This window comes from Ornithorhynchus anatinus, unplaced genomic scaffold (genome assembly GCF_004115215.2).
Source record: "Ornithorhynchus anatinus isolate Pmale09 unplaced genomic scaffold, mOrnAna1.pri.v4 scaffold_264_arrow_ctg1, whole genome shotgun sequence".
Taxonomy (NCBI): Eukaryota; Metazoa; Chordata; class Mammalia; order Monotremata; family Ornithorhynchidae; genus Ornithorhynchus; species Ornithorhynchus anatinus.
The window spans coordinates 2,203,187-2,221,478 of NW_024396743.1; the positions used below are offsets into that span (position 1 = coordinate 2,203,187).

The following is an 18,292-nucleotide window of genomic DNA, read 5'->3' on the forward strand; positions in this document are numbered from 1 at the left end:
CCTAGGTCCCCCCTCCCACCTCTTTGGTCCCTCCTCCCTCCTCCTCCTCTTTCCCCCTTCTTCTCCTCCTCCTCTTTCCCCCTTCTTCTCCTCCTCCCCCTCCTCCTCCTCTTCTCCTCCCCTCCTCCTCTTTCCCCCTTCTTCTTTTCCTCCCCCCTCCTCTTTCCCCCTTCTTCTTCTAGTCCCCCTCCTCCTCTTCCCCCCTTCTTCTCCTCTTTCCCCCTTCTTCTTCTCCTCCTCTTCCCTTTCCAGATCCTCCTAGACCCCTTCTCCTACTCCTTGGTCCCTCCTCCTCCCCTCTTCCCCCCCCCTCCTCCTCCTCTTCCCCTTCTTGGTCCTCCCCTCCCTCCTAGACCCCTCCCTCCTAGACCCCTCCTCCTTGGTCCCTCCTTCTCCTCCTTTTTCCCCTTTCTTCTCCTGCTCCCCTTCAGTCCATCCTCCTTTCCTTCAAAGTCCCTCCTCCTCCTTAGTCCCTCCTCCTCCTCTTCTCTTCCAGGTCCGCCCCTCCCTCCTAGGTCCTTCCTCCTTCTTGGTCTCTCTTCCTCCTCCCCTCAGTCCCTCCTCCCTCCTTCCAAGGTCCTTCCTCCTCCTCTCCCCCTTCCCCCCTTCTTTTCCTTTCCACTTTCATTCATTCGTATTTATTGAGCGCGGACTGTGTGCAGAGCACTGTACTAAGCGCTTGGGAGAGGACCATACAACAATAAACACATTCCCCGCCCACAATGAGCTCCTCCTCCTCCCTTCTCGGGCCCGCCCCATCCCTGGCTCTGCCACTTGTCAGCTGGGTGACTGTGGGCAAGTCACTTCACTTCTCTGGGCCTCAGTGACCTCAACTGGAAAATGGGGACAAAGACTGTGAGCCCCATGTGGGACAACCTGATCACCCGGTATCCACCCCACCACTTAGAACAGTGCTTGGCACGTAGTAAGCGCTTAACAAATACCATCATCATCATCATTATTATTATTATCCTCCTAGGTTCCTCCTCTTCCCCTCCCCGCCCTCCTGGGTCCCTCCCTGGGGTCCCTCGGCCCCGCCCCGCTCCCCGAGAAAGAAAGTTTCCCTCGATTTGGTCTCCCCAAGGACCAGGAGGAGGGTCGGGGTCAGTTGGGAATTCCTTTTTTTTAAAATGTTTGTTTTTTAGCAGCTCACCAGGAAGAGAAAGAGACAGAGAGAGGCAGATGGACACTGAGACACAGAGACACAGGGATTTAAAAAGGCCTTTTTCTCTGGGGGTCTGAGCTCAGGTCGGATCAGCTCTTCAATGGGGTCCTCCGGGGGTCGTGGGCCAGTCCAGGCTGCCAAACCACAACCACCAGTTCCGCCTTCCTCCCCTCCCTCCTCCTCCTATCACTCATCAAACGATGGTATTTATTGAGCAACTCCTGAGAACAGAGCGCCATACTTAAACCTGTTTTTATGACATTTGGACACCTCCTGAGGACAGAGAACCTTCATATGGTATTTGTTAAGTACTTAGTATGTGCCAGGCACAGTACTAAATCCTGAAGTAGATACGAGCTCATCAGATTGGATCCTATCCTGTCCCACAAGGGACTCACGGACTTAATCCCCATTTTACAAATGAGGGAAATAAAACCCAAAGAAGGGTAAATGACTTCCTTGAGGTCACACAGCAGACAAGTGACAGAGCCGGGATTAGAACCCAGATCCTCTGGCTCCCAGGCACGTGCTCTTTCCATTAGGTCCCGCTCGCTTCTCTTGGGAGAACAGCAGTAATGATACTTAGTGGTGCATCTCTGAGGGCAGAGCACTGTACTGAGTGCCGGGGATAATTCACTCATTCATTCATTCATTCAATCGTATTTTTTAAGCGCTAATTCTGTGCAGATCACTGTACTAAGCGCTTGGGAAAGTACAATACAACAATAAACAGTGATATTCCCTACCCGCAGCGAGCTCACGGTCTAGAATCCAACCCGAGCAGGTTTCCCAGTCTATTCAGTGATTTATTCTAATATTTTATTCCAGCATATTTGTTCTCCTCCCCGTCTGCTCCTCACTCTCCTTCCTGCTCCCACTATTTGCAAATATTTTGTCTGACTCCCCCATGAACATCCAAGTTCCACTGGGGCGGGGAAAGTGTCTACCTTCTGTTATACATTCTGTTATACATTGATCCCACATGGAGTTCAACGTCAAAGACAGAGGGAGGACAAGTACTGTCTCTCCATTTTATAGAAGAGGAAACTGAGGAAGCAGAGAGACTGGCTCAAGGTCACACCACAGGTGAGCGACAGAGCCGGGATCAGAACCCGGGTCCCTTGTGTAGCCTGGGGTTATTAGGAGGGTCTGGCCCCAAGCTCGGGCACGTTCAACATTCCCCTCTGCCAGGGGAAGGGGCGGCATTGATTATCTTGTATTTGCCCCATCACTTAGCACATAGTAAGCACTTAATACATACCTCCAGTATCATCATCATGGCGTATCATCATCATCATCACGAGAAGCAGCATGGCGTAGTGGACAGAGCATGGGCCCGGGACTCAGAAGGTCATGGATTCTCATCCTGTGTCCACCACTTGTCTGCTGTGTGACCTTGGGCAAGTCATCTCACTTATCTGGACCTCAATTCCCTCATCTGTAAAATGGGGATCAAGACAGAGAGCCCCACGTGGCACGGTGACTGCCCACTCAATTTGCTTGTCTCCACCCCACCACTTAGTACAGTGCCTGGAACACAGTAGGTGCTTAACGAATACTATTATTATCATCATCATCAGGAGGGTCCTTGCTTGAGACAAGGCCCGGTCCTTCTTGGACAAGGGGTTGGGACTCCGATAGGGCCGGGGAGGGAGGCTGGGGCAAGCACTGGGGCTGGAGAAAGGGGAGGAGCGCGGGGGGCTTCACCCGCCGTGCCAGGTGGGCTCTGGGGCACCTCACTGCCCGCTCGCCCCTCTCCTGGCCCCCAATCTAACTCGCTCCCCTGTTCCCCCACCCCTCCTCCTCCTCTTCCCACCTGCTGCGGGCTCTCGGAGCCCCTCTCCCTGATCCGGACCCCTCCGGGACCCTCCCCCTCCACCCAGTTGGGAGTCACTACTCCCATTTCCCACTCAGGCCCTTAGAAGCCCAGGGCTCCCTGTTGGCTCTTTCTCTGTTTGCTTGCAGCCAGGTTTCCGCCGCGTGGAGCAGCGTGAAGCAGGAGCATGGCCTAGAAGCTAGAACCCCGGGTCTGGCAGTCAGAAGGACCCGGGTTCTCATTGCAGCTCTGCCCCTTGTCTGCTGGGCAAGTCACTTCTCTGGGCCTCAGTTCCCTCATCCGGAAAATGGGGATGAAGACCGTGAGCCACATATGGGACAGGGACTGTGTCCAACTCGACTAGCTTGTCATAATAATAATAATATTGTTGGTATTTGTTAAGCGCTTACTATGTGCAGAGCACTGTTCTAAGCACTGGGGTAGACACAGGGTAATCAGGTCGTCCCACGTGGGGCTCACAGTTAATCCCCATTTTACAGATGAGGTCACTGAGGCACAGAGAAGTGAAGTGACTTGCCCACAGTCACACAGCTAAGTGGCAGAGCCGGGAGTCGAACCCATGACCTCTGACTCCCAAGCCCAGGCTCTTTCCACTGAGCCACGCTACTTCTCAGTGCTTAGAACAGGGCTTGATACATAGTATGTGCTTAACAAATACCATAATTATTATCCCGGCTACGCCCCTTTTCTACTGTGTGACCTCGGGCAAGTCACTTCACTTCTCTGGGCCTCGGTTTCCTCATCTGTAAAATGGAGATGAACACTGTGACCTCCACGTGGGGCCGGGACTGGGTCTAATCTGATTAAAATTTATCCACTCCAGCCCTTAATACAGTGCTTGGCACATAGTAAGCGTTTATCAAATACCGTAAGTAAATAAATAAGGAAATGAACAAAGAATTGAATCAAGTAAATAAGTAAATAATATGAATAATTATTATGGTACTTAAGCACTTACTATGTGCCAAGCACTACTCTAAGCACTGAAATAAATAAGTGGAAGGGTGGAGAGAGAAAACAAATAAGTAGATGGGTGGATGGATAGAGATTAAATAAGTAGATAGATGGATGGAGATGATAGATAGATCACGGACCCCAAGCTTAGAACAGTGCTTGGCACATAGCGCTTAACAAATTCCATAAGTAAATAAATAAGGGAATGAATAAAGAATTACAGTAAATAAATAAAGTAAATAATATTAATAATTATTATGGTACTTAAGCACTATGTGCCAAGCACTGTTCTAAGCATTAAAATAAATAAGTAGCTAGATGGATGGAGATAGAGTAAATAAATAAGTAGATAGCTGGATGGGTGGATGGAAAGAGAGATAGAAAATAAATAAGTAGATGGATGGATGGATGAAGAGAAAAAATAAATAGATGAATGGATAGAGATAAAAATAATAATAATAATGGCATTAGTTAAGCGCTTACTATGTGCCAAGCACTGTTCTAAGCACTGGGGTGGACACAACAAGGTAATCGGGTTGTCCCACGTGGGGCTCGCAGTCTTCACCCCCATTTTCCAGATGAGGTGACTGAGGCCCAGAGAAGTGAAGTGCCTGGCCCAAAGTCACCCAGCTGGCGGGGCGGAGATTAGAACCCAAGACCTCTGACTCCCCAACCCGGGCTCTTTCCACTAAGTGACGAAGTAGATAGATGGATGAAGGTCCCAGCACTTAGAACCCTGTAGCTTCCCCAGCGCTTAGAACAGTGCTCTGCACATAGTAAGCACTTAACAAATACCAACATCATTATTTTTATTATTATTAATACCAACATTATCATTGAGAAGCAGCGTGGCTCAGTGGAAAGAGCCCGGGCTTGGGAGTCAGAGGTCGGCCACTTGTCAGCTGTGGGAATTTGGGCAAGTCACTTAACTTCTCGGTGCCTCAGTTACCTCATCTGTAAAATGGGGATGAAGATTGTGAGCCCCAAGTGGGACAACCTGATTCCCCTGTGTCTACCCCAGCGCTTAGAACAGTGCTCGGCACATAGTAAGCGCTTAACAAATACCAACATTTATTTTATTTATTTAAACTCCGGCTCTGCCACGTGTCAGCTGTGTGACTGTGGGCAAGTCACTTCACTTCTCGGTGCCTCAGTTACCCCATCTGTAAAATGGGGATGAAGACTGTGAGCCTCTGGTGGGACCACCTGATGACCCTGTATCTACCGCAGCGCTCAGAACAGTGCTCTGCACATAGTAAGCGCTTAACAATACCAACATTATTATTATTAACAGTGCTTGGCACCTCACGTGGGACAACCTGATGAACCTGTATCTACCCCAGAGCTTAGAACAGTGTTCTGCACATAATAAGCGCTTAACAAATACCAACATTATTATTATTATTATTAACAAATACCGTAATTATTATTATAGTTCCCGGTTTCCAGCGGGCGGTTTCTGCCTCTGGGCTGCGTTGGACGAGCGGGTTTTGTAGGCGCGTAGCGGCCCCTGCTGGTGGGCAGCGGCATAGCAGGGCCCCCCTGCCCCTTCGGCCGTTCTGTCCATCCATCACGCATCCATTCGATCCTATTTATTGAGCGCTTACTGTGTGCAAAGCACTGTTCTCCGTGCTTGGAATGTAGTTCGACAACAGACCTAAATCCCCCTCCCTCCCCAACCGGGGCCGGATCTCTTGGATCCCCACCAAGGGGTCACCCCGTCCGGCACACGTCCAGCCCAGGGGGCTGAGGGTGGGAGAGAGGGAGCAGGGTGGTCCGGTAGGTACAGCCTGGGCCTGGGAGACAGAAGGACCTGGGTTCTCATCCGGGCTCCCCCTTGTCTGCTGTGGGACCTCGGGCAAGTCGCTTCACTTCTCTGGGCTTCAGTTCCCTCATCTGGAAAATGGGGGTTAAGGCCCGGAGCCCCATGTGGGACGGGGTCTGTGGCCAACCCAATTATTTTGTATCTAACCCGGTGCTTAGTACAGCGACGGGCACATAGTAAGCACTTAAATACCACAGTTATTATTATTATTACCACCAGAGCCCTGCGGGAAAACCTGGGAGTCAGAAGGGCCTAGGTTCTAATCCTGACTTTGCCACTTGTCTGCTGCGTGACCTCGGGCTTCTTTCCCCTGGGCCTCGGTTCCCTCATCTGGAAAAATGGGAATTAAGACTGTGAGCCCCGTGTGGGACAAGGACTGTGTCCAACCTGATTAACTTGTATCTCCCTCAGCGCTTAATACAGGGCCTGGCATGTAAAAGGTGCCTTAATACCACTAAAATATAAAATGAAAAAAAAAAGCCCTACTCAGAGGCAAGCCGTGCTAGGGAAAGGAGCTGCCTCAAAAAACTCCCAGGCCCTAGCCAGAAAGTTTTGCAATTCCCACTGGGTTGGCTCTGTTCCCCGTTGCTTCACCCCCAAAATCATTCCTGGGATGAACTGCTGCAGTCTTTCCATTCCAGCTCTGAAGCCCTGCAGATGGGCACCTCTCGCCGGAACCCCGACGCCTCCCGGCCTCCGCTGGCCTCCGCTGCAGTGCAAGGGATGTAGGCTAGATTGGGGGACGGAGTGCACTGGGGAGGCGTTCCTATAGGACGTTGTGCTTCACTGCAGAAGAATAAGGATGTCTCTTTTGGCTGGTAAAGGTTGGAGTAGGTGGGGTGTTTTTATTTTATTGGTATTTGTTAAGCATTTCATGCCAAGCACTGTACTAAGCGCTGGGGTGGGCGCAGCTGATCGGATTGGACGTAGCCCATGTCCCACGTGGGGCTCGCAGACTTAATCCCCATTTTACAGATGAGGGAACTGAGGCCGAGAAGCGAAGGGACTTGCCCAAGGTCACACAGCAGACAAGCAGCTGAGCCGGGATTAGGATCCGGGTTCCCTTGACCTCCAGACCCGAGCTCTATCTACTGGGCCACGCTGTTTTGCCTCAAATCAGGAGCCTGGCCCCGATGACCCCTCAAAGCCTCGATTTTCCAGCCCCCCAGTTGCGCCCTGACAGGGGATTCATCACTGCCTTCCGAAAGGCAAGAACACAAACAGTAAACTAAAGGCTGTATAATTTAATCAATCCATAGTATTACGATAGAGTGGACGGGGAAGAGGGAGGAGGAGCAGTTTTCTTTTCCCACCGATAGCCGGGAATTCTGTGGGTCCTCACCTAGAAGGATCTCGAGGTCCCTGCTCACTAGGAAGATAATAATAGTTACGATAATAATGACACTTGTCAGTCAATTGTATTTATTGAGTGCTTACTTTGTGCAGAGCACCGTACTAAGCATTTGGAAGAGTACAATATAACAATAAAACAGACATATTCCCTGCCCAGAACGAATTTACAGTCTAGAGGACTGTCAATAATTGTGGCAATAAGTGTTTATGTGCCAAGCACTGTACTAAGCGCTGGGGCAGACCAGATCAGCCGCGGTCCCTGTCCCATACAGACCTCAAAGTCTGAGGGAGAACGGATACTCAATCTCCATTTGACAGGTGAGGAAACCGAGGCCCCGGCGAGTGAAGTTACTCGCCCAAGGTCACTCGGCAGAGAAGTGGCGGAGCCGGGATTAGAACCCACGCCCGGGCCCGGGGTCTTTCCGAACTACTAGTTGTATTATTAGCGTGCTAGGTATCCCCTCCTTGGATGTTCCCAAAGAGATGTACTGTACTCTCCCAAGCGCTTAGTCCAGGGCTCTGCACCCAGGAAGCACTCAATAAATACCTCTGATGAGGATGAGAAGCAGCGTGGCCTAGTGGGTGGAGCCCAGGCCTAGGAATCAGAAGGACCCGGGTTCTCATCCCAGCTCCGCCACTTGCCTGCTGTTTGACCTTGGGCAAGTCACTTCACTTCTCTGCCTCAGTTACCTCATCTGTAATATGGGGATGATGACTGTGTTGTCCAACCCCATTAACTCCAGTGCTTACTACGGTGCCTGGCACATGGCAAGTTTAACAAATACCATAATCATTATTATTGTCCGATGCCAAGAGCTTAGTATTTTGCACACAGTAATCGCTCAATAAATACCACTGTTGACTTGATTATCTTTCATTCATCCCAGCTCTTTGCCCTTCGCTAAGTGATCAATAAATCCTGTTCTTAGGGATTAATTTCCCCTCCCGCGAGCCATTGGCCAGATCCAGACATCTTTTGCTGTTGCAAACAGCAGGCAGAAAGAGTGACTTCAAAGGAGCCAATCCAGAGAGATTTCCCCGTCTGCCGTCTGTCCCCCACTACCCTCCTTGACTCCGAGGGGCAGACGGAAGGCGCTTTACTGGATGCCTCTCACTCACACTTTGCTGACTCTTCATGATCGGGGCATGCAGGGGCCTTTTAAAAAAAAAAGGTATTTTTTAAATACTTACCACGCGTCAGGCACTATACTAAGCCCCGGGGTAGAAACAAGCCAATCAGGTTGGACAGTCCCTGTCCCAGACAGGGCTCACGTTCTTCACCACCCCATTTTACGTTTGAGGGAACTGAAGCCCAGAGAAGTTAAATGACCGGCCCGAGGTCGTCACATAGCGAAGTGGAGAAGCCCGAATTCGAACCCAGGTCCTTCTGACCGAAGCCCAGCTGCTTTGCTGGAAAACGTTCAACATTCGATGAGCTGACGGGGTTGGGGGCTCACTTCCACCGCCCTCCCTCCCCCACCCCCTCGGCTCCCCTCACCTCGTTGGGGGGCGGTCAGGACTCGAGCTGGGACTCACGGTTCCCCTCTGAAACTTTATTGTTTCGAAAACAGACGGATCCGGGAGGCGGAAGCACGGTCGTCGTTCGGACGGAGGGAACACAGAAGGGCGGTGGGGCGACCGAGAGAGAATAATTTAAAGATATCGGGAAGTTCATTCGCTCTGTGCAAATGGGGAATCCAGTTCACGCTCCAGGTGCTTGGTGCTGGGAGAGGGGAGGTGGGGGTCTCCCGCTCGGGGTCTCGGGACTTTCCCAAGGAAGGGGGACTCCTTGTTTCCCCTCGCCCACCTGGAAGGAAGAGCCTGAGGAAGCGAGAGGAGAGGGAGAAGAGGCGGCTAAGCAGTAAGAAGGGGGGCTCGGGACCGGTGGGCTTCCTGGAGGAGGCAGGCCCCTTCCGGCTGCCCAAAGCCAGGGTGAGGAAAGGGCTTTGTTCGTCCCAGCGGGGAAGGAAGACCCGAAAAGAGGGGCTTTCGAATGGTCGGATGGGGGAAGGGAAGAGGTGAGAGGAGGATGAGGTAGCGCCTGTGGGGGCTCCGTCCACGGAATGAGGTACCCGGCTCCCTCCGCCCCCGGCATGGATGCCCACGGTGAGACCTGCTCCCCCTCACCCCCGCCGCTCCAGGGTCCGCACCCAGCGAGGCGGGAGGGGACGGCGGGCCGGGTGGTCCTGTCGGATCTCCCGCCGGGAGCTTCAGGCCCTGCTCCCTCAGCCCCAAGCTTCAGAGTCGGACCGACACCCTGCTCCGGGCAGGGGGCTGGGTCTGGCCCCCAATGGAGGACGATTCCCCCCACCCGTCTCGCTCAGGTCCGGCCTCTCCCGAGGGCAGGGCCTGCTGCCCGGCGGGGGACGGACCCCGTCAGCACTGGGGGGGCTCTGCTTGACCGGGGGGAGGGCGGTTTACTCAGGGGGAGGCGATTAAAAGTGCTCTGTGGCTCTAGGTGGGTTTGGCCGAAGGAAGCCCGGCGAGGCAGGCTGGGACGGGAAGGGTCTCGGCTTCTCCGGGGACGCCCCCGGCCCCGGGGTTCGGTCTGCTCCGTCACAGAGCCTTGGGGGTCTCCGATTCACCGGGGAGGGGGGGAGTCCGCTCCCCTCCCTGCCGCTGAATCCTCCAGAAAGGGCGGGCTCTACCAGGAGGGCCCTCCCCTGCCGCGGCACCAAACCGCGGGGCCGGGAGAGCCCCAGAAGATCCCGGGAGGCGAGGGGGTGGTGGGAGGGTCTCAGAGGATGCTAGGGGGCAAGAGGTCGGCGGGACGGGGGGATGTAAACCGGTTGCAATGATCGCTTTCCGACACCAGGCATCAGCACGGGAACACATTCAGGTCACCACCGCCAAGCCGTCCGGTCCCCGGCCCTTCCGCAGGCCGGGGGGTCCTCGGCGACCCCCGGCCGGGCCAAACCGAAAGGATTTAAAAAAAAAAAAAAAAAGAACCTAAAAAACCCCGACAATCACAAACCGGCCTCTCCCCCGTCCGCCTAAAAGCCGGGCCGGCGACGCCATCCTCCCTCAGACGAACTCGATCCCTTCGTACTTGACGTCGCCGATGCGGGTCTCGGGCAGGAGGAAGCGGCCGTCCAGCGTGAAGGCCATGATGTAGGTGGCCGCCCGGCCGCCCTCCTCCTCCGACTTGAGGGCCACGATGACCTGGTCGTCCGTGTCGGGCACGAACTTGAAGGAGGAGAAGCCGTGGGTGGGGCTCACCTCCCCGATGCGGCTGACGGCGATGTGGCCGAAGTCCTGGGCCGAGCGGAGGAGCAGGTTGGTGCCCCGGCGCTCGTCCTCCTTCTCGCTGTAGCGCTCGTGGCTGGCCCGGCGCGGCAGGAAGAACCAGTGTTGCAGCGTGTCGCTCCAGCACGCCGACTCGTGGATTAGGTAGCCTGCACGGGTGGGCACAGGACATCCGCCCGTTTCCTCTACCCCATCTCCTCCATCGTACAAGCAAATAGGGTTGGACCCAGCCACCGTCCCGAGGGGCTCACGGTCTTAATCCCCATCTTCCAGATGAGGGATCTGAGGCCAGAGAAGGGAAACGACTTGCCCGGGGTCCCGCAACAAACGAGTGGCGGAGCCAGGATTAGAACCCAGGGCCTTCTGACGCCCCCAGGCCCAGGCTCTGGCCACTGGGCCGTGCTGCTTCGCTGCAGCTTACGCTGAGCAAGGCTCTGGGGTTCGGGGGTGGGTGTGAGCGGGGCAGAGAGGGCCGGGGGGGTCCGGGCGGGGGGCGTCGGCGCTCACCTGGGGGCTGGATGCCAGCGGCGGCCCTCAGGGCGTTGTAGTTGGACACCCAGTTCTCGTGCTCCACGTTGCCCCTGTGGCCGACCACCTTGACCCACTCGGGGTTGTCGTTGACGACCTCGCCGGTGGCGCTGGTCCACTCCTTGCCCAGGCCGCCCACGTACAGGTGCTCGTCCTTCACCGCTAGCCACTCCGCCTTAAAACCTGCGGGCAACCACATCCGGCTCACAGCGGGCCCAGCCAGGCCCGGGGGGGAAGAGAGGGGCGGGGGGGAGGAGAGGGTCGATCTAAGGGGTAATACTGATAATGATGGTATTTGTTAAGCGCTTACGATGTGCCGGGCACCGTACTAAGCACTGGGGTGGGCACGAGCAAATCGAGTTGGACGCAGTCCCCTGTCCTAGGTGGGGCTCCCGGTCTCGATCCCCATTTTACAGCTGAGGGAACTGAGGCACGGAGAACTGAAGTGACTTGCCCTAGGTCACACAGGCAAGCGGCAAAGATCAGAACCCAGGATCTCGACTCCCAAGCTCGGGATCTCTCCACTAGGGGCTCGGCACGCGGTAAGCGCTTAGTACCGTTGACTGAACGCTCGCCCAAGCGCTCAGTCCAGTGCTGTGCACATAACGAGCGCCCGATCGACACCACCAGCCGATCCAGGGTCCCGGGCGGGGAGGGGTGCCCCCCGCCCACCCCCAGGCCCGGCTCACCTTTGCCCACGGTCCCGTCTCCGTCCGACAGGATGACCCAGGGCACGGTCTTGGTGCCCTCGATCCGGTAGACCACCCCGGTGCGGTCGTCCACGGAGTACAGCTTCCCGTTGAAGACCACCAGGTCGGACAGCTCCATGCCGCGGCCCCCCTCCGCCAGGTGGGACTCCAGGACGCCGTCCTCCCGGTCCCACTCCACGCTGACCCGCTCGCCCCCGGCCGCCAGGGTCAGGTGACCCTTCTTCAGGTAGCTGAACCAGGTGTTCTCCGCCCGCGCCCGGGACCCCGTGTCCAGGTCGGCGATGAGGGCGATGCGGTAGCGGAGCCCCTCGGGGGTCCGCTGGGGCGGGGAGAGCGGGTAGGTGGCGTTGTAGCGGTCCCCGGGGGGCAGGCCGGGGGGCCGGGGCCGGGCGCGGGGGGCCGGCCGCTGCAGGCAGAGCAGGAGCAGGGCGGCCGCCACGCTGAGGGCCGACAGGACGATGGCCCGCCAGCGGGGCCGGAAGCGGGGGTCCGACGCCTTGCTCATGGACGCCAACACGGGGAGCCCGCCCACGCTGATCCGCATGGCCTGCCGGGGCTCAGCCCATCCCGAGGGGTCGCGGGGCGGCGTGGGCATCGGACCCGGAGCGGGCGGGGGAGACCTGCGCGCCCCCGGAGGTCGCGGGGGAGGAGGAGGAGGAGGAGGAGACACGGATCAGCCGCGGGGACCCCGTTTCCCCATCCCCCCGCTAATCCCGGCTCCACCACTTGTCTGCTGTGGGACCTTGGGTGAGTCCCTTCACTTCTCGGGGCCTCAGTAACCTCATCTGTAAAAAATGGGGATGAAGAGTGTGAGCCCCACGTGGGGCGGGGGCTGTGTCCGACCCGATTGACTCGTATCTACCCCAGCGCTTAGAACAGCGCTTGCCACATAGAAAGCGCTTAACAAGTACCATAATTGTTATTATTATTATTACAACCCCTTCTGGGCCCCGGAGAGATGTCTCGCCCCTCCGGCTCGTGGAGGAATCAATCCGTCAATCATGTCTGCTGTGTGTGCTTGGGCAAGTCAATTCTCTGAGCCTCAGTTACCTCATCTGGAAAATGGGAATGAAGACTGGGAGTCCCGTGGGTCCAACTTGATTAGATTCTATCTACCCCAGAGCTTAGTACGGTGCCTGGCACCAAGCAGTTGCTTAACAAATACTTTTAAAAAAGAAATCAATCGATCAGTGGTACTTACGGAGCACTTCTTGGCCTAGTGGATAAAGCCCGGGCCTCGGAGTCAGACGGATCTGAGTTCTAATTCTGGCTCCACCACTGATTTGCCGGGTGAACTTGGGCAAGTCGCTACACTTCTCTGGGCCTCAGTTCCCTCTTCTGTAAAATGGGGATGAAGGCTGGGAGCCCCTGTGTCCAACCCCATCGGCTTGGATCTACCCCAGCGCTCGGTAGAGTCCCTGGCACATAGTAAGCGCTTGACAAATGCCATTAAAAAAACTTGGCCCAGCACCTAGCACAAGGTAAACACCTCACCAATACCCCAACTAAAATCCTGTCGCCCCCTTCCCCCCACCCAGACAGAAAACCGGCCAGCCCGCCGAGCGTCAGCCCCCCGCAGCAAACCGAGGTGTGCAGACCACCCCTCCCACCCGGAACTCCTCCCCGTCCACTCCCAAACCGACTGGCTCTGACTTGGCATGAAGACCAGGCTCCGGGGAAAAAACGTCCTCCAAATACCAACGCCAACAGTGACAGCCGGGGCATTTCTTGAGCGCTTACTCGGACCCAGGCACCGTACTAGACGCCGGGCCGGTCCAGGGACGCCCCTCACCTCTTTAGGTCCTGAGGTCCAGCGTCAGCTTCTCGGGGCTGCTGGAAACACAGCCGTTGAGCGCCCCGGGCACGGAGGTGCCACATGTGACAGGTGGCTGAGCAAACAGGACTCGGTCCAGCGGCAGAGCCAGGTTCCGCCCCTCCACCTTGAGAGCAGCGTTGGGAGGAGACCCTCCCCCTGCTCCCACGGACAAAATCACCTGCTTTCTTTTTTCAGGGTATTTGTTAAGCGCTTTCTGGGTGTCCCTTCTAAGCGCTGGGGTAGATCCAAGCGAATCAGGTTGGAAACACAGACCCCGTCCCGCACGGGCCTCACAGCCCTAACACCGAGTCGTCCCGACTTGCTCCCTTTATTAATAATGATGCTAATTTGTTCATCGTTTGCTATGTGCCAAGTTCTGTACGCAGTCCCTGTGTCCTGGAAAGTGAGCCCCAGAGAGGTGAGGTGACTTGCCTCACGGTCACACAACAGGCAAGTGGTGGAGCTGGGATTACGGAGGCTAAATTGAATTACAAATAGGAGGAAGTAATAAAGTATAAAGATAAGTACATAAGTGCGGTGTCTGTGTGTGTACACATGTACACATTCAAGGGCTTAGGTGACCAGGAAGTGCTCAGATGCCAAATGGGGGAGAAACAGGGTGGGGAAAGGAGAGATTAACATATAATTGTGGTATTTGTTAAGCGCTGGGGAAGGTCCTAGTTAATGAGGTCGGATCCGGGCCCCGTCCCAGGCGGGGTTCGCAGTCGAAGGAGGCGGGGGACCGGGTACCCCGTTTTACGGATGAGGCGCCGAGAACGGAGGCGACTCCTCCCAAAAGGCGGAGGTGGGATTCGAACCCGGGTCCTCCGACTCCGGAGCCGGGGCTCTTTCCGCTAGGCCGCGCTGCTTCCCACGGGGGAAGGCGTCCTGGAGGAGGTGGGATTCCAGGGGGCCTTGAAGACGGGGAGACTAGAGGTGAGGGAACCTAGAGAAAAGGCGGTGGGGGGAGCGGGAGAGGCGGCAGTGAATAAGGGCGAACTGCTGTGACGTCCATCATGGGCAGGGAATGTGTCTACCAACTCTGTTACATCGTACTCTCCCAAGCACCTAGTACAGTGCTCTGCACACACTAAGCGCTCAATAAATACCACTGATCGAATAAGGGTGGGCTGCTAGAAAGAACATCCGGCACTGACATTTAGACTGTCGGCTCGTTGTGGGCAAGGAACGGATCTACCGACTCTGTTGCACTCTACTCTCCCGAGCGCTTGGGACAGTGCTCTTCACACAGTAAGCACTCAATAAATACCATCGGTTGACTAAGGGTGGGCTGCGAGGACACCTAAACTGTCGGCTCGTTGTGGGCCGGGACTGTCTACCGACTCTGTTGCACTGGACCCTCCTAGGCGTTCAGAACAGCATTCTGCACAGATTAAAGGTTCAACAAATACCACTGATTGATGAGTAATATCCATCTTTCCCTGTAGATTGTAAACTCTTTGTGGGCAGGGAGGGCATCCACAAACTGTGCTGTACTGGACTCTTCTAAGCGCTCAGTCTAGTGCTCCGCATACCATAAGCATTCAGTAAAGAGGATTGACGGATCGATTCTCCGTGGCTCAGTGGCGCGTGGCTCGGTGGCAAGAGCCCGGGCTTGGGAGTCAGAGGTCATGGGTTCGAAGCCCGGCTCTGCCACTTGTCAGCTGTGTGACTCTGGGCAAGTCACTTCTCTGCGCCTCAGTGACCTCATCTGTAAAATGGGGATTAACTATGAGCCTCACGTGGGACAACCTGATGATCCTTTATCTACCCCAGGGCTTTGAACAGCGCTCTGCACCTAGTAAGCGCTTAACAAATACCAACATCATTATTATTTTTCTCTAGAACCCTCTCTCTCCAGATGACCCATGACACCTTTCTCCCCCTTCTCCCACTCCCTTCGGCATCGCCCTGATTTGCTCCCTTTATTCCCATCCCAGCCCATTGCCATCATTTATTTATTTCTGTTCATGTCTGTCTCCCCTCCTCCAGACCGTCAGTCATTGTGGCCAGCAAATGTGTCTGTGGACTCTTCCAAGCGCTTAATACAGGGCTCTGCACACAGTAAGCGCTCAACAAATACAATTAACGGGGCGAGGAGGAGGAAATCCTCGCCAAGGCACGGAGGGGGCGGGGACCGCCGGCTGACCGGCTCCTTCAATGTGTCTTTCAGTGGGCAGATCCTGGCGGGAATAGAGGCCCATTCACTCCACGGCGGGAGAGGTGGGAAAGAACAGAGACACCCGGCATGTGCTCTCGGGAGCTCAGCAGGGCCGGGTCTCAGAAAGGAGAAGAAGCTGCGGACCACCAACCCTCTCTCGCCCCATCTGGGGATGGTAGCCAAGAGCGAGGAGGAGGTGGTCCCTGAGGGAAGACCACCAGCTCCTGCCACCATCTCTTGACCCAGGCCCCTCACGCCAGGGTGATGCTGGGCAGAGGTTGGCACCTGGACGGAGGGTGGGTTTGGTGGGCAGAACGTGTATCTGTTCTGTTGCACTGTCCTCTCCCAAGGGCTTGGTGCAGTGCTCTGCACACAGTGAGCGCTCAATAAATACGACTGACTTGGTGGAGTCCCTGAAAACGGATTTACCTCCGACAGGGAGGGAGGGGGGAGGAAGGGTGATGGGCGATGCCTACCAGGGGAGAGAAGGGGCTGGTTCATTCATTCAATAGTATTTATTGAGCGCTTACGATGTGCAGAGCACTGGACTAAGCGCTTGGAATGGATAATTTGGCAACAGATAGAGACAGTCCCTGCCCATTGATGGGCTCAAGGGGCGATAGGAGGGGGCGTTCAGTCAGAAAGAGATTGAGGGAGGGAGGGGAAGGGGGGGAATTAGGAAGGATGGGAGAGGGAATGGGAGAAAATTGGGAAAGGGGTTGGGAAAGAAGGGGGAGAAAGGGAAAAAAAGAAGGGGGGCTGGTGGGAAAAGAGGGAGGGGAGGAAGAAGGGGAGACTGCGGGGGAGGGAGAAGATGGGGAGAGGGGAGATTGGTGGAGGGAGGAGGCTGGGAGGAAGGATGGGCATAAGGAAGGCGAGGAAGAGGGAAGACTGGGGGGGAAGGAGAAGGAGAAAAGGGGAAGAAGCAGCGGGGTTAGTGGCTAGAACCCGGGCCTGGGAGTCAGAAGGACCTGGGTTCTAATCCCGCCTCTGCCACTTCTCTGCTGGGTGACTTTGGGCCAGTCACTGAGAGAAGCAGCGTGGCTCGGTGGCAAGAGCCCGGGCTTCGGAGTCCGAGGTCATGGGTTCGAATCCCGGCTCTGCCACTTGTCAGCTGGGTGACTGTGGGCAAGTCACTTCGCTGGGCCTCAGTTCCCTCTTCTGGAAAATGGGGATTAACTGTGAGCCTCACGAGGGACCACCTGATGCCCCTGGATCTCCCCCAGCGCTTAGAACAGTGCTCTGCACATAGGAAGCGCTTAACAAATACCAATATTATTATTATTACTTCTCTGCGATCTCCTCCTCCAAAGGGGGATTGAGCCCGTGAGCGCTCGGTGAGCCGGGGAGGGACCGGGTCCCACCTGATTTAAGGCGGATGCACCGCAGCGCTTAGCACAGTGCCTGGCACCCTGCAAGCGCTGTGAAAGATCCCCTAAAAAGAGGAAGGGGAGGCTAGGGAGTCAAGAAGGAGTGAGGGGGGTCATGACTCACCCGTCTGGGGGTTGCCCCCGGGCTGGGGGGGTGCAGAGAGCTGCTGCAAGGAGCAGCTGGACGCTGCAATACGCTGCGCGGGCCGAGGGCCGCGGCCGCACTTCCGGCCGGTCCTGGGCCGAGCGGACTACAACTCCCGGCAGCCCCCGCGCGGGCGCTCGCCGTCAGGGCCACGCGTCCCTACGTGCTGGGCGTGCGGCCGCCGCGAGGGGGCTGCTGGGAGTTGTAGTCCATCCGGCTGTCCCGGCCCCGGGGCCTCCTCACGGTTTGCGCGCCAAATAGGCCCTCGGCGGAGACAGTGAGGGGGGAAATGGAGGCGTTCGACGCCTCATTCTCCTGACAGGGGGGGGGGGGACGGTGGCGTCCAGTAGACTCCCCTCCCTCCCCCCACTATGCCCCCCCCATCCGCAGTGAGGGAAAGGTTGGGGTGCAGCCCAGCTGGCCACTTATTTAGCTTTAGACACTCTTTGAAGTTCCTCCAGGGCAGGGACGGTGGCTAGTGACTCTTTTATCTTCTCTCAGGTGCTCAGTACAGCGCCCTGCAGGCCTTAGACTTTTCGAGGGCAGAGATGGTGTCTTCTAACTCCGATGTGCTCAACCAAGCGCTCAGTACAGCGCCCTGAAAGCAGTAGCTTATGCACTTCTTGAGGGAAGAGATTGTCGCCAACCAAGCGCTCAGTACAGTGCCCTGTACGAAGTAAACTGCACGTCTTGAGGAAAGAGATGGTGTCTTCTAACTCCGATGTGCTCAACCAAGCGCTCAGTTTACACACTTCTTGAGGGAAGAGATTGTCTTCAATTCAACCAAGCGCTCAGTACAGTTTCCTGTACGAAGTAAACTGCACACCTTGAGGGAAGAGCTGGTGTCTTCTATCTCCGAAGTGCTCAACCAAGCGCTCAGGACAGCACCCTGATTGCACTGAGCTACATTCAACTCAACCAAGCGCTCAGTACAGTGCCCTGTATGAAGTAAACTACACACTCCTTGAGGAAAGAGATGGTGTCTTCTAACTCTGAGGTGCTCAACCAAGCGCTCAGTACAGCACCCTGACTGTAAACTACCCATTTCTTGAAGGAAGAGACTGTGTCTTCAACTCACCCCAGCACTCAGTACAGTACCCTGAATGCACTCCTTGAGGGAAGAGATGGTGTCTTCTACCCCTGAGGTGCTCAACCAAGCGCTCAGTACAGCGCCCTGAATGC

At 55.9% G+C, this 18,292-nt stretch overlaps 1 protein-coding gene across 2 annotated transcripts; it reads right to left on the reverse strand.

Annotated features, from left to right (window-relative positions):
- Positions 1–8,666: 8,666 nt before the first annotated feature.
- Positions 8,667–17,204, reverse strand: CANT1 (calcium activated nucleotidase 1). 2 transcript variants are annotated; one of them, XM_001517748.5, is made up of 4 exons: positions 17,090–17,204; positions 11,598–12,238; positions 10,888–11,091; positions 8,667–10,529 (listed from the first exon to the last, which is right to left on the reverse strand). In XM_001517748.5, the coding sequence occupies exons 2-4, from the start codon at positions 12,211–12,213 to the stop codon at positions 10,159–10,161; spliced, it is 1,191 nt and encodes a 396-aa protein (XP_001517798.3). In that variant the 5' UTR covers positions 12,214–12,238; positions 17,090–17,204; the 3' UTR covers positions 8,667–10,158. The 2 variants fall into 2 exon arrangements, with proteins under 2 accessions (XP_001517798.3, XP_028912719.1); XM_029056886.2 differs by having other exon boundaries at positions 11,598–12,403.
- Between the last annotated feature and the right edge of the window lie 1,088 nt (positions 17,205–18,292).

Coding starts and splice junctions, on each gene's coding strand:
- CANT1 (XM_001517748.5), bottom strand. CDS start 12,213: ATGCCCACGCCGCCCCGCGACCCCTCGGGATGGGCTGAGCCCCGGCAG. Junction 11,092..11,597: donor AGACGGGACCGTGGGCAAAG/GTGAGCCGGGCC, acceptor GGTTGCCCGCAG/GTTTTAAGGCGGAGTGGCTA. Junction 10,530..10,887: donor CGCTGGCATCCAGCCCCCAG/GTGAGCGCCGAC, acceptor CCACCCGTGCAG/GCTACCTAATCCACGAGTCG.